Here is a 15715-nt window from a genome sequence, read left to right on the forward strand (position 1 = left end):
GCTAATGGCCTATGTTAAAACCCAAAGAAACTTGGCTGGGAGCCTTCAGGAAGGGAGTGGAGGACAAGGAAAATCTTCCTGTTGCTTCCTCTGCTGTCACTATTCTAATCTGGGTCAGCCTGTGTGGCCCTTTTTCCTCCCTTTCCATGAGGTGCTGCAGAAGATCTCCAGCTCCATACCACGCTGAAGATCTGCTGGGCCCAAAATGCCTGTGGAGCTGGGATTCAATGTGGCTGGCCAGTGGGAGTGACTTGAAAGTAACCTTGAAAGTGTTAATCTATTAGTGGATTCAGTAAAGCTTCATATAATTATATTTTTATCTTGGATGGTAGGTAGACTAGCAGTTCCAGTTGCAGGAACAGCATAATTAGAAAAAATATGCTCTTATTTTTCAAGGAACACTTGATGGCAGATAAATAAGCCAGAAGACTTCTGGGGTTTGTGTGGTGTGTTTTTTTTTTTTTTTTTAAATTGTAAACTCTATTTACCATGCAGACAGATGTTGGCAATCCCCCTGAATACATGAATAAATTATTTGCTGCCAGCCACTTTTTATGTTCTCTCCTGGCAGCATCTAGGTTGACCTTATTAAGGACACAGGCTGGGTATCTTTGGCTGGTGGCCTTTTAAAATCCTTGTATCTTTTGAATTGTAGACTCAGATTTGGAGCCCTGTTTGCTCCAAATCTGAATCTTTAAAAGTCTGGTAGAATGTATAGGAATGGCAGCATTTTCATATGACGTTTTGGGTGGTCTGATGACCTTCTGATTGCAGTGGCAGTGCCTTTTTTATTTTAAATTGTAATAACTTTATTGTATTGGTAGAATGGTCTACTAAATGCCCCATTTCTCGTGGAAACAGTTATCCTTATGAAGGGAATACTTGCTGTACAGCATACTCACATTTTTATAGTATCTATTCTTGGACAATCTCTCGGGTTGGGAGCAGTAGAAAAATAATCCATTCTCTATTATGGGCAGGCTAACGGAGGCATGGCACAGTAAGTTATCTAGTCTGTCTAAAATGTATTGCAGGTATAAAGTACATTAGTTCCACAGGTGTATTTTGTTCTCCCTCCTTTCAAATATTTTTGATGTTTGTGCTGCACTTCTAAGTCTGGAAAGTAACAACAGAATGCCATTAAAGATGCACGTAATATTCACAAGGCCTGACATACCTCTGCCACTACTGCTGTGAATTCTTATAAATAACAGTGACCCTTTTTGATTAAACTAGTGGGAGGGAGGAGGTTTGGTGGGCTTCATACCACTCTATGGTACTAGAAATAATATTAGAGGATGGTTAAATAAAAGATGTTTATCTTGGTATGATGTTCAATCATGAGTAACTTCTCTATGGCATAAAGAGAAAAGGAGTTCTTGTGGCACCTTAGAGACTAACAAATTTATTTGAGCATAAGCTTTCGTGAGCTACAGCCCACTGCATGGGATGCATGTGATGCTAACTATGGCATGTGATACTAACTAAAAACCTGAACTGTATAAAACATGGTATTGTATAGTTGATCAAAATTTCTCCACAAACCACACTTATTCTAGGCAAATGAATTTCACCCTCTAAAAAGTTACTTCATAATGGCAGATGTTTGGGCTAATTAAAAACCATTTTTAATTTTAACTTCTAGCTAAGACAGACACTGCTTTTAAGGCATTTTTGGATGCTCAGAATCCTAGACAGCAACACTCCTCAACACTGGAGTCTTACCTTATCAAACCTATCCAGCGGATACTAAAGTATCCTCTTCTGCTGAGGGAACTCTTTGCTCTGACTGATGCAGACAGTGAAGAACACTATCACCTTGATGGTAAGGTGCTGAACTATGGAACAGTGTTTACCTGCTAAACTGAGGGGGGCGGGGCAAGTTTCTTTCCCCTCACTCCTTCCCTGAAGCAACTACGTAACTAGTTATTTTCCACTTGCTTTTTCCTCTAGTGGCCATAAAAACAATGAACAAAGTTGCCAGCCATATTAATGAAATGCAAAAAATACATGAAGAGTATGGTGCAGTGTTTGATCAGCTCATAGCAGAACAGACTGTGGAAAAAAAAGAGGTAAGGATTTTATTCTTTGCTTTCTTTATTACAAGCCTGTTGTTCAGGAGTCTCTTTCTTCTGGTATGAATTACAGCATATTGTTACAGCTGCCATTACAAATTCCTTTTTCTGCATTGTGTCTGGCAGGACACGCTAAAAGTTCTTCTTAAAGGTATGGTATAGTCTTGGAAACCAGTACATAGAAAAAATGCTTCAGCAGTGACTGGTGATTTTTGGATGCTCATCTCAAGACTCCTTAAAGGGGCATGATTTCCAGAAAGTGCTGAATGCTTACCCTGTGAAAATAAGGCACATTTCAAATTGGGTGTCCCAAAATCGCTAGTTACTATTGAAAATGTAGACCACTTCTTTTGAACTCTTTCAAGGTGGAACCTAACTATGGAAGGTTGGTGGGACTAAGGTATGAGATGGGGATTCAACAAAGCAGAGGAGAAGGGGGACTACAGCAGCAGCCTGGGGGAATGGTGAGGAGAGTCTTGATGAGAAAGTGGGGCTGGGATGGGAGGGGTGAGCTTCAGCTGCAACTTGGAGGTAGTGGAGGTCAAGCAGGAGAGGCAGTTGTGCTCATGGAGGAGGGTAGTCCTGGAGGTAGCAGCACTGTGAAGGCTGCAGGTGCAAGCAGGGTTGGACAATTGGTGTTGAGAATAGCAAGAGGTATGTGGAGACCAGAGTTGGGTCTGGTAGGCAGGAGTGAGTGGAAATGCTATACACCTGGACTGAGGAGCAGTCTTGTGTGCTAAACTTACTGACATTTAAGCACAAGTGAGGCTGGGTTATCCTTGGGCCTAGAGGTCCCACCAGTTCAGGGCAGGGGGACAGTGTGGAGAAGCAGGCACTGCTGTTACCCATGTTATACCCTGTTCTGTGGCTAAATGGAGGACTTAAATTTCCAGAGAAGTCAACTTAGCACTTCTCACAAGTGCTGAATTCTCAATTTGTGTGTTTACGGGGAAAAGGTGGAAAACTGCTTCTAGATGTGGGAAAGGGTGAGTGTTAATGAAACCTACTTGTTGCCTCTGGAGATCAAAGTGAAAAATCTAGTTGTCTTGACTACTTTATTGTATATCTGCCCACAAAGATTAGCACCGTTATTCATTTTTACTCAGGAAATACATAGGACTTGCAGGTTCTAGTCATATTCCTTGGCAGAGCTGTGTACAGGAGGCTAAGTTGTGTACGAGAAGCACTGTGGCTGGCTTCAGCTAGTAGAAATGTTCAATTCTTTTACGTTTAATGTGCTCAAACAATATAAAGAGGAACTGAAACAGGGAGAGAGAGACAAACACTGTAAGAGTTCAGAGAGATTTTTGGCTTCTTCCTTGTGAAATTAAACCTTCCTACGGATTTTGAATGGCCATACTTTCAACACTAGGCTGTACCTAACTTATGCACAAAAATTAGGGATTTGATTGCATGTCTGATCAGTTAGCATTTTGCACATAATTGCAACTGCTTAGTCCTGACGGAAAATCTTGCTCCAAAAATTTTCTGCTTTTTAGGGTAAAATTCATCTAAATCTACTAAAGCACTTAAAACCCTTTACACTGGTGCTTTTTGTATTTTCATGTGTTTATGGTTGGCAGGTTGCAGACCTTTCCATGGGAGACTTACTTTTGCATAATACAGTGATCTGGCTTAACCCTCCTGCATCACTGGGGAAATGGAAGAAGGAACCTGAGTTAGCAGCATTTGGTATGTACTCTGGTGATTATTTCAAACACAAATAGGATGGCAGATTTTTACTTGAGCAGAGACACTAAGACCTGTGACAAATGTACATAGAGAATGACCGTTACCTAACAGTGTTCCTGCTACATCATCTAAACTTGAAAATTAAATGCACAACGATTTGCCCCTGAATTTAAAGGGCCAAATTCTGCTCTGTTAGTGATGTAAATCTGGAGAAATTCAATTCAAGCAACTACTGTAACTGAGTAGAATGTGGCCCAAAGTCCATAAGAAGTGAGTAGCTAAAACCTCACTCTACGCGTTAGCAACCCTCCTCCCCTTGATTTATTAGTATTTGTATTTCAGTAGCCTAATTCATGCCACTTCACTTCCTTGCTTTTAGTTACACCTAGGACAGTGATACTCAGACTGAGGCTCTGGCAGCGTTAAGTGGCTCTGTAATGTGGCTCTTTGCAGCACATATTAAAACTCTGATTTAATTATGGATCAGGATGCTTTTACTATGTTGTTAACCAATTGTAGACTATTTGGTCAGTCATGTTGCTGCGAGAATAATAAACAATGAATTCACACTATTATGGCTTTTTTGGGTGATACTGATTGCTAATTTGGCTCCTGAACCACTGAGGTCTCAGTATCAATGATCTAGGGTTGTTTGGTCGTTGGCTTTTTTGCGTGGTTTTTGTTTTAACTCCCCCTGTAGCCAAGCGGCTGTCTGGATCTAGCAATTTGCTGATAGCACTTGGAAAGTGGCTGCTAATTATTCAATATTGCCATTGTAAATAAAAACCCTTCAGCTACCCACTGAGGATGTCCCAACACCAGCATGACAAAGGTACCACTTTCGTTCCTGCTGTTGTCACTGGTGAAGAGCTACCCAAGCTCTTTGTCTTTTTATTGTGTATAGACTGGTCCTGTGGTCAGGAAAATGACAGAACATGCCTCCAAGATGAAAGTGATTGACGTCAGCTCAATGATTTGGGGGATGTGTATTCATTTTCAGTTATTGTGCAAAGAGTTTTTAAATCATCTTTATAAAACCTCAAGATCCAAATATTTTAATTCTAAAACGAAGGTTGTCTCTCTGGTCCACTGTGGAAATTACAATTTCATTCCTTCACCTGATTCTTTAAACCCAAATTCCAACATACTTTCCCATAACATGTGCATGTAACATTCCAGCTATAACTGTGTATTGACTCCTATTTATAGGCCACTGTCACAGACATCAGTAGTCCAAATAGGCCACTAGTCTGTTAAATGTAGTGTCAGCCCTCTGACTCCCGCATGCAACTAGGCAGGGACTATCTCTTTTTGTTTGGGGTTTTTTTGTTCTGTTTTTGAACGTGCCTAGCTCAATGGGGTCCTGATCCATGATTGGGGGCTCCTAGGTGCTACTGCAGTCCTAATAATACACAAACCACTCAGTGGGCTTAGCCAGATGGGTTTAAAAGACACAACAAAATATCTTATTTTAGATGGAATCCTGTAATTTGCGAACATATTGTGTATGAATAATAATTTAAAGAACAGTTAACTTACGAATTCTGTAACATCAAAGCCACCTGAGAAATTAACTGTTGTGTAAATTCTTCTGGTGGTGGTGGGGCGAGAGGGGGGAATAATACAGGAAGATTGAGTCTTTATAATTATCCTCTTGTTCTTTCCCCTCCTGGCCCCTGATTGAAACAAAGACTTACCAGGAACGTGTGTGATCTTGTCATGATTAATGGTGTGTATTTGACTTCTGCGTGTGCTTGGGCTTTGCAGGAGGCAAGGGTACAGGGACCATTACTGACTGTGTGGTTTTTGTTTTTAATCTTTCTCTAGTGTTCAAAACTGCTGTTGTCCTTGTATATAAAGACGGTTCCAAACAGAAGAAGAAACTTGTAAGTTTTGTTGCTACTTTGACTACATATTTGGGGATCCAAAATGAGCAAGGCCAAGACTTTCAAATTATATTTAGCCACTGTTTAATGGTTTACATGTACAAATATTGATTAGCTAATCTTTTTATGTGGTTGTGCAAGTAGGTTGTAAAGATTTTACAAGCAGGTAGTCACCAGTCAGGAAGTTGCATGTTTAACCTTTCTCCCTTTGCAAATAGGGATTTGACCCGTGTCAGTGCGAAATGGGGTCAATTTTATGAATTTGTTGAGGTGCCAGTTAGATTTTAAAGCTGCAATCAAACAACTAGCTTTGCCGATTTGATAAGCCAATATTGGGATAAAATTTAATTAGGATAACCCGTTCTTATTGAGTCCAGGGAGGGAGCACTAGTTTACTACCTTTTTAACAGTAGGTTCTCTTCAGAACAGCACTTACCTTGGACAGAATTTCTCAAATCGGGACATTTGATGTTCTTGCCTTTATAAACTTGTTGACTGGTTACCAAGAACCACAGACATATGTATCAGCAGTTCATCAATCCAGAGTAGATTCAACTAATACTCGGGGGCATGTACTGAACACAAAATACACATGCAATCAATTGTCATAGAACAGTATTGAGGTCAAGCAGTTATACAAGAAAACAAACAGTACAAATATCCAAAGTGTGTTTTTTAATTGTATTCACTTATAATCCTCCATTGTCCGTTCTTTATCTCTAATACACTTGAAGTAGTTCCCCAAGGAACAGAGTTGCACTTTGCCTTAAGATAATCTTAGAAATGTGGTCCCTGCTGTTTTTAATGTTTGATATGAAATGGACTAGTTTAAGCAATTATTTCTAGCATTTTAAAGGCATAGTTTAAAACTCTCTCTAGGCCAAAGTACTTGTCCTAAACCAGGGGTCTCAAACTCAGATGACCACGAGGGCCACATGAGGACTAGTGCATTGGCCCGAGGGTTGCATCACTGACACCCCTTTGCCCCCACTCCACCCCTTCCATAAGGCCCCTTCCTTGCCCCCATTCCAACCCCTTCCCCAATAGTTACATTAAAACAATTTTATCTTCAAAATGAACAAAACTTCTGGAAACCATTATCCTTATGAAGGGAATACTTGCTGTGCAGCATAATCCAAGAATAGCTATTCTAGAAATGTGAATGGTCTTTTTTTGGGATGGGAGCAGTAAAAATCATCAATTCTATAACTAATCTAGATAGGTTTATAACCTGCTGCACCATGCAGCTATCTCGTATGTTTAAAATACTTTGCAAATACAGTGTACGTGTATAACTTACATAGTGCCATAGGTGTATTTGGTTCTGCCTCCTGACTGGTTTTTTTAATGTTTGTGCTGCACGTTAATAAAAGTAACAACAACAAAATGCCATTATTGCCTTATTAAAGTGTCCATAATAGTGACAAGGCCAGACATGCCTATGACACTAGTGCTGTGAAAGCTTATAAATATGCAGTGTGATCCTTTTTGATTAAATGTGGGGGGAGGTGGGCATCATACAGCTCTAAAATAGCAATGGCCCTGGTAATGTGTGAGAGGGTGCTTAAATAAAAGATGCTTATGGGGTATGATTGTAGTTGGATATCTGATGTTCATTCATGAGTAACTTCTCTATGGCATGATACTAACTAAAAACTCGAAGTGCATAAACATGGTACTGTATACTTGTCTCAGTGTTCATAGCTAAAGGCGGAGAGAGAAATTCCATCCCTGTGTCATTGAGACTCTTGCATAGTAAGGACTGACCATAGTTCTCGTTTAAACATCGCATTTCTCATTCTTGGAGTGATAAGATTCTTTAGCTAACGTCTCTAAAATATGGATTGTTGGCTGCCTACTCTGCACAAAGAGGCAGGGTGACCAGTGTGCGTCTTGTAGCCCAGTTCTGTATCCTTGCTAGGATAGAGTGTTTCCTTGATTAAAGGGCAGAGGGAGCTTTGTGACTAATGTATTCAAGGCACATTTGACCTCTCTAAACTTTACCCCTTCTGAAATCATGCACCATACAATATCTTTCTTCTGTGTGGCCTTCATCAGTCACTGTAATGGCTAGTGAATGTAAAACATGGTCTTCAATTCTGGACTTTGGTTTGTGCACACATCACCACCACCGAGTAAATGTTGGTTGTAGGTACAGAGACCTCAATCTAGCTAAACGTTCAAATGTCTCTTATTTGGAATCAGTGGGATTGCATATGCATAACTTTAAGCACTCAGGCCATAGTGCAGTGTTTTTGGTCCAGTAGCATTGGTTACTAATGCTGATTCCCAACTGTAGACACAATAGTGTAGACACAATGTTGGTGTGAGGCTTTTTTTGAGTGTACAGGAATTTTTGGAAGGAGGATAGAGTGGACAGGTCTATTTTGTGCAGAATGATCATCTTTGACTTGTACAATGTGCTGTTCCTTGACTCATGGATAGCAATTAAGCAAACTACCTACAGGTAGTGTTACCTGACGATATTTGAACCCAAAACTATGGGTTCAAATATCCTCAACTTTTTTTAGATGGTTTTAGGAAATAAATTAATGGGGGACACAACACCTCTGATAAATGATAGGTACACAAGAGTGCTTTTATTTAAAATGTTTTGTTCGAGTCTAAAGCGCACATTTAAAAGAGCAATAGCCTGGGTAACTATATCTGGGGTAGTCTAAAGTTTGAGATGGTGTTAAGTGGCCAGCCTTCCTTTTAGCCACTGGGGAATTGGATGTCAGTTGGTTAGCTCGGCAAAAAAATTTTCATTGCACATTTTGACTAACTTTTGTAGAGGTTGCTTAAAACAAAGCCCACAATTTATAGTAACTCCCAAAGGGCTAACAATTTTTTAGCCTTAGCAAAAAACGTATAACTTTACTTATTTGCAAAGTAACTTCTAGCAAGAAACTTATGGTCATAGACACCCACATCCAAGGTTAGCTATTTATATTTTTTTATGAATTTATTTTTTATTAACATTGCAGCTGTTTTGTTTGCTTAGACAAACGTCAAATTATTCCTGACTACGTGGTGGTCTTGCTTTCAGGTGATGGTGGGCTGAGTACACAAAATGGCTGTGGTTATGTCTAGTCCAGCTCTCTTGTAACATTAGTGCTAAGTGCTTTTTTGAGGTGTTGAGAACTGATCTTTGTGGCATAATGACAGTTTGTCTATACTTCCTTCCTGTGACCTAATGTTCATGAAACTTCTTCACAGGCATTTCTGTGGTTCCTATCACCAAAAAATACCAGGCCTCTGAATTCCTAGTGTAAACTTTCCTGATTTATTTTTTGATCCAGGGAGGCTCACACAGGGCTTCAATTTACGAAGACTGGGACCCATTCCGTTTTCGTCACATGATTCCCTTAGAAGCTCTGCAGGTTCGCGCACTGGCAAGTGCAGGTAATGTTGAAATGTATTCAGAAGTCTGTTAAAGTGCCCATCTCATTTCTTACTAGCCAACAAATGCTCTTTATGGGAGTTGGGGTGTGTGAGATGGTTTATATAACCAATAAATAAATACAAAAAACACTGACCTTTTGTTTCTCTCCTCTTCTGCCTTCTAGGGGTTGTAAGAAGAGAGAAAGCAAAAGCTGTACTTGAAAATTGTGGGAAAACTCTCCAAGAAAAGAGTTTTGGTTTTCGAAATTAGAATTTTTTTTGTGGAAAATACTTTGTTTCAAATAACACAAACACTCACTCTGGCCAAAGTCCATGTAACCACTTTGCTGTTGCTACCAGAGAAAATCCTTAGGACTCGGTGTATGTGCTTCGGGGGGGGTCTGTTTAGCTCAGTAAAGCCTGTGTGGAAGTCGATGCAGCTGCAGAACCACATAGGCTGTGAAGATGATAGATAAGTTCAGAGTTAACAAAACTAGGTGTATAATAGTTGTTTCAGGAATTTTAAAAATCTTTAAATTGTGGAGGGTTGTGAAAAGTCTTTGACCTTTAATTGTTTAATTTTTATTGTCAGGTATGTAACTCTGTGTGACCAAGTGTAGGAGTCATAACCAAGTGTCCGTCTGCTAGGATTTGTGATCAACCTGTGTTCTGGGATACCTTTTAAATTTAATAAAACTGTTTGTTTCTCATGGTTAGAGAGTACTTCTCAATTCTAGTTGAAATTACAACACGATGTGACCCCATATATAATTAAGTAGTATAACGTGGTGCAAAATGTTCTCCATATCTCTCTAGATGCAGAGACCAATTCTGTGTGTGAGATTGTTCATGTTAAATCTGAGTCCGAAGGCAGACCAGAGAGAACATTCCACCTCTGCTGTAGGTGAGCGTGCTTCCATGTGTTCTGTTGTTGCTGGATTTCTAGATGCTAGTCGTTCTTAAAAGAAAGACAGGCCACATGATAGCACAGGAGGCTTACAACTTTTTCTAGCTCTACCAGCGAAGGATTCTCATTAAAGAGAATAAAACCATATTTAACCAATACTGAAGCTTTACAGGAATATTAATTTTTTTCCCTTTGCAAATTTGCTCCCAGCGATTGAATTCTGTATGGAAATTTGTTTTTAATGCTGCATGCACTGTAATTGAGCATTTGTCAGAATGCCAGGCAGCTGCTGAAGTGTCCAGTTTGGTCAATGCTTTCCATGCTGGCAAGGCATGACTCCCACTGTTAAGGGGCTTAGTACAAATTACGATGCCATGTTAAAATATTATCTGTAATAAGGGCTAACCCTCACTTCAGAATTTTGTTTACCATTTTTAGTTGTTGTTGTTGTTGTTGTTTTTTGAACTGGTAGAAGTCCCTGCTGAGCTGATATTAAAAGTAGTTCAACCCGCTGTCTAGATGAGATGCGTGATTTCTGCTCAGTCTGTCCAATGCAAGCACACAAGATGTGAGATTACATTAGCTACCATAGGTTTGCCAAATAAGTGAGTAGCTGGCATCAGAGAAAAAGGAAGAAGAGAGAGAGATAGACAGTACTTCCATAATGCAGAATGCTTGTTTCCTTGGACATGGGTTTAAACTTGCACAGATTTAACAATGCAAGATGTACATTATAAACTTTGATTTGAAAACTTTATACTAGAATGACAGGGAAAGACAGGCAGAGCAATTCACATTTTCTTTCAGTACTGGTGTTGATTTATCTTGCTCTGTCACGTACTTGCAGGAATTATGTATCTCCTGTGAGCTTGTGCCCTAACTTTTTTTTGTTTGTTTTTCCTGTTTTCAGTTCCCCAGACCACAGAAAGGATTTTCTGAAGGCTGTGCACTCCATTCTACGCGATAAGCACAGAAGGCAGCTTCTTAAAACTGAAAGTCTGCCCTCATCCCAACAATATGTTCCTTTTGGAGGGAAAAGACTGTGTGCTCTAAAAGGTGCAAGGCCAGCAATGAACAGGGCAGGTACTGTAGGGATGCAGACTTTCAAGATCCCACTGACCCCAGCACTACTGTAGGTCACATCAGAGTTGTAATATTTATTACCCATAGATGAGGGTTAGTGTTGCATCTGACCTGCCTTCACATCCATATGAGAGCCTTAACAAGTACCACTCTTCACTCAAGGTTCAACATCTGAGCAATGATCCTTCTGGTATAGGAGACCCAAATGGGACTCCTATCAGTTTCAATCAACTGTATGTTTTAATCTGCCAATTGGGTTGCAGTTGAATAAAGCTTTGTAGCAAAAATATGTACAGGATTTCTAGAGATGACCAGTAGTGGTTTAAAACAAAACCAGCTCCCAAAGTGTCTTTAGCTCATCTCAAATCTTCAGCAGGGTTTGAAATGACTTCTGCTTCATGTGTTCTCCATTTCTCCTTTTTCACCTCTATTGGGAGTGGGCATTTGTTTGTCCTCATCAGATCTCAGAGGTGCACTTGATTAGTCAGTCTTAAAATGTGGACTTCATTTTCAGTTGACTTCTGGCAAAACACAAACTGCTTTTCCCTGTGATTTTTTTTTTTTTTTTTTAAGAGTTTGGCAAAACACTAATCGAAGGAGGGAAGAAACTTGCTTCTAAATATACTTTTCCTGCTCATTAGATCCAGTAATCCAGATAACCAGGCTTTTTGTTCCTCCTCTATAACAAGCAAGCCACACCAATAACATTCACAGTGTGGCTTCTCACAGAGGCTAGGGAAGGATTTCACACATTTTAAGATACCTTTTGGGCTGCCTTTGAATCTAATTTGTACCACAGTGCTTTAATCATCCCATGAAGCTCCATATGCTTGAAACGTCAATCTTCTTTTAGGTGGATTTGTCTAGTCATTCACATGGTGGATGCGTGGGGGTAACCCCCCCGTGCCCCTTCTCCCAGGCCTAGCTGGGCCCTTACTTGTAAATTTTTTTAACCCAAATGCTCAGCTGATTTACTTGTGTTTTCAGACTCAGGATAATGATTCTTTTTCCAAAGATGAATGCATTTAATAGATGTGTACTGAAGGTGCCGTCAGTGAGGGGACAAACGACAATCTCTGAATCTCAACAGCCTACAGTGGAGATATTGTGTGCACGTAACACTGAAGTTTCTGCAGATCCTTAATCAGGAGAATTCATCCTTTGCTTTGTCTGACAAGCCTCGTATAAAGATATTTCAACATGGAAGATGCCAGAATGCTATCTGAACCAGTCACAAAACTAGCAGACAGGTCTGATGCTGAAGATGGAATTTCTGAAAGCAAGAGTGTTATCCTAGAAAATAGCCCAGCAACAATGGAGCACTTGCACCTACATAACGAGTAGGGAGCAACTCCGGTGTCTCCCAGCTCCATCTCGCTGCTTGGAACGATTCTACATCGTTCCTATGGAGGCACCACAATATTTCCTGGTCAGTTTTGGGACAAGCTGGGTTATTGCAGTCTGTTAGCCCCGGGGCACAGCTGGTGAGAAGCTTAGCTCTACTCACGCTTTCTCATGCTGGCTGCCTGCCACCCACTGAGGAGGAACAGTAATTGTGGCCCATTATCTCAATTTGTGGATCTAAGAAGCAGAAACTTTTTACAGCTTGCAAAAAAAAAAACCAAAAAACAAAAAACCCCCACCTCTTTCCATGAGAAACTAAGTAAAGCATAACTTATGCATGCATATTGATAGGGAGGAGTAGGTCGTGCTGGGAAATTCTGATAGCTGGTGCCAAGGGATGTTAGGAGAGGGCAGTTGAAAGACTAGTTTTTAGAGAGACATTTTCACCTTGTGTAAAGCATGTGGGATTTTATCTTTTGTGTGTGTGTGCAGTGTCCGCCCCAAGCAAGTCTCTTGGGAGGAGGAGGCGGCGGCTGGCCCGAAACAGGTTTACCATTGACTCGGATGCTGTCTTCGAAAGCAGCCCTGAAAAAGAGTCCCAGCAGTCCACAGCCAGTGGGGACACTGACCGCTGGGTAGAAGAACAGTTTGACCTTGCTCAGTACGAGGAGCAGGAGGACATCAAAGAAACTGACATCCTCAGCGATGATGATGAGTACTGTGAGTCTACGAAAGGTATCACAGTTGACAGAGAACTTCAGGAGCAGTTGCAGGCTGCTTCCATCACAAGCAGCCAGTCCCATCTGGCAGAGAGAGCACGGCATGCAATGAGCACGCATGCTGCCAGACTGACTCAGTTGAAAAAGCAAGCTGCACTGTCTGGGATCAATGGCGGGGTGGAAAGTAATAGTGAAGAAGTCATCTGGGTTAGGCGTGAAGACTTTGTACCTAGCAGAAAACTGAACACTGAGCTCTAAACCTGTCACTTTCTCATTAGCTGGCATGTGTAGATCTACCCTGCTCCCTCCCCCCAATAAATGCTGTGGAGCATGATCCCTTAGCTTGCACACACAGTTTTGGCAGCTGAATTGCTCTGAAGCTGTGCAGACACATTTTAGGAACTTTACAAGGGGGGACGGGGAGTGTAAAATTTGAAATAAGCTGGAGTCCTATCTGTATATTACTAAGGGCTTTTAAACTTTTATTTATTCTAAAATGGGATACATAATATCACTGGAGAATAAGTTACTGTTGGCATCTTGCATATGTGCAACTTAAGTGATAGCACAATGAACAAAGAGGCTTTTGTATCTGTGAAATGTCAATCAGAGGCTCATCTCCTTAATGAGGAAACTGCCTTTCTAATCTGTACAGCTGCAGTGTTCTTAATCTTTTCCCTCTTAAGACTATACATGTATTTTAGGAGTGTGTGAGGAAAGGTTTGGGATTTATGTTGTGCTGCGTTCTCTTGGTGTGTCTGGTATAACTTATTTTCAGTGCTGGAAGCTCTAGCTTTACGTAAAATTTGATAAAGTTGCCAAACTCTTGAAAGAGATCCAAATTTAACACTTTTTTTTGTACTTTTTATCTGAGATGCAGAGGCACAAATGGATAAGAATGTTAGTGTTACTTAGGATATGAGGCTAGCCTTTTTGCAGAGGGTGCAGTAGGCTAGTTTTTATATATTAAAATATCAACTGGAAAGCCCTGCTTAGGGATAACTGGAATTCAGTTATGTTACAAATAATGTGACTGAATTACAAAGAGGGCTAAATTAATCCATGACTTCAGTGGAGTCCTATCAGGGATGAATTTGGTCCATTATGACTGACAACTTTTGGGTGGGGGTGAAAATTTATGGCCAAAAAACTGACCTCATCCAACTCTTAGTGCGGATGAAACTAGTGTATATATAAATTCCTTTGTAAAGGCTTTTCCCACTGCAATACACTATGAACAAAGTTCTAAATAAGCAAACCTCTCAAACCTTTTTATTTAAGTATCTAAAACAGGGTAAAAAATCTAGAGTTTTTTAAGTAGACTTCCAAATATAAAAGAGAAAATATAGCACTTTTAATTTTTTTAGATTTATATAGCTTTCCCATTTTCACTTTCCACATACAAAAGAGGAAGATAACGAAATTTTCTTTGTATCTATTGATGTTTGACACATTAGTGGATACTTTGAAACCTGGCATTTTATATATAGCTTTAGGACTATATTTTATAAGATCAGCTGTGACTATATTTTGAAACAACAAATTGTTCCCCAGAAACATCAACTGTCTTGTGTCCCAGCCTGCATTTGCCCCCTCTTCCCGTCCCAAAAGTTGATACAAGAAAACTTTCAAAAGACTGTCTTCTGATTTTTCTTTTCCTAAAAGCTTTAGAAAGATTTCTATACCCTTTTATCATCACTTCATTGTTCTATATCATCTAAAATCCATTGTGTCCCAATTTAGTAGAAAAGCAGAGGTTTTAGCTGTCCTACTGGAATACAGTCAGTTGTGAAAGACTGGAAAGTCTGGTGCTTGGGAGGGTGCCATTGTTCTTGTACATAATGTCATGACATGTCTCTGTCAAAGGTTCTTGTATATTTCTTTTATAAGCTGAAAGAAGGTCTATTTTTATGTTTTTAGGTCTATGAATGGAACGTTGTAAATGCCTGTCAAACAATAAAATACTGAAAACACCTGAACAGTGTGGTGGTGGTGGTGGTGGTGGTGGTGATGATGATGATGATGATGATGGGTGGGGTGTGACTGCACCAAGCACACCCCTTTCACTTCTGCCTTGATCAAAAAGAGCAAGCTGTAACCAAAACCCAATAAATGGATTTTAGCTGTTAAGGACGGCTTAATACTACTCCGGCAACCTGTAATCGTTTGGCTTGGCAATCAAAATTATTTTAACAAATTTTATTTAAATTTTCAGTTGTGGGAACTTATGGGGGAGGGGAGTTGCACAACAATTATTTAAGATTCTAAGTTAAACATATTGTCAAAATACACAAAGTACTAGCCTTTCATCACACTCTAAATTCTCAAGCAGCACTCACTGTCTAGCTGTAAACTTCAATTGTTGAAAAAATATTTCCATCAAAATTGACGTGCACAGGGAAATTGAGATTTAGTGTCATGCTGATAAACATCCAAGCCCAGTATAGTATATCCTCCTTTGCTCCTTACAAAGGTGTATGTGCTCAATTTATGAGGATCTTGGTTCAATTTCACAAACAGTTTCCTTTTGTATAAAGAAAAGGTTAGTTGGTTTTAGATAAGGAGGACTTGTGGCACCTTAGAGACTAACCAATTTATTTGAGCATGAGCTTTCGTGAGCTACAG

General features: G+C 40.0%; 1 protein-coding gene across 5 annotated transcripts in view; it reads left to right on the plus strand.

Annotated features, from left to right (window-relative positions):
• Positions 1-15059, plus strand: part of TIAM1 (TIAM Rac1 associated GEF 1) — a 97295-nt gene extending 82236 nt beyond the window's left edge. For 3 of the 5 annotated variants that reach the window (XM_077819403.1, XM_077819413.1, XM_077819422.1), the window contains 8 exons: positions 1646-1825; positions 1954-2072; positions 3659-3767; positions 5595-5657; positions 8960-9058; positions 9854-9941; positions 10855-11027; positions 12864-15059. In XM_077819403.1, the coding sequence (XP_077675529.1) occupies positions 1646-1825; positions 1954-2072; positions 3659-3767; positions 5595-5657; positions 8960-9058; positions 9854-9941; positions 10855-11027; positions 12864-13348 (1316 nt within the window). In that variant the 3' untranslated portion in view covers positions 13349-15059. Of the gene's footprint in view, positions 1-1645; positions 1826-1953; positions 2073-3658; positions 3768-5594; positions 5658-8955; positions 9059-9853; positions 9942-10854; positions 11028-12863 lie in introns of all 5 variants that reach the window. The other 2 variants (XM_077819395.1, XM_077819432.1) reach the window with 1 other exon arrangement.
• The last annotated feature ends 656 nt before the right edge of the window (positions 15060-15715 follow it).

The sequence above is a fragment of the Eretmochelys imbricata genome, chromosome 1, assembly GCF_965152235.1.
Source record: "Eretmochelys imbricata isolate rEreImb1 chromosome 1, rEreImb1.hap1, whole genome shotgun sequence".
NCBI classification, from domain to species: Eukaryota; Metazoa; Chordata; order Testudines; family Cheloniidae; genus Eretmochelys; species Eretmochelys imbricata.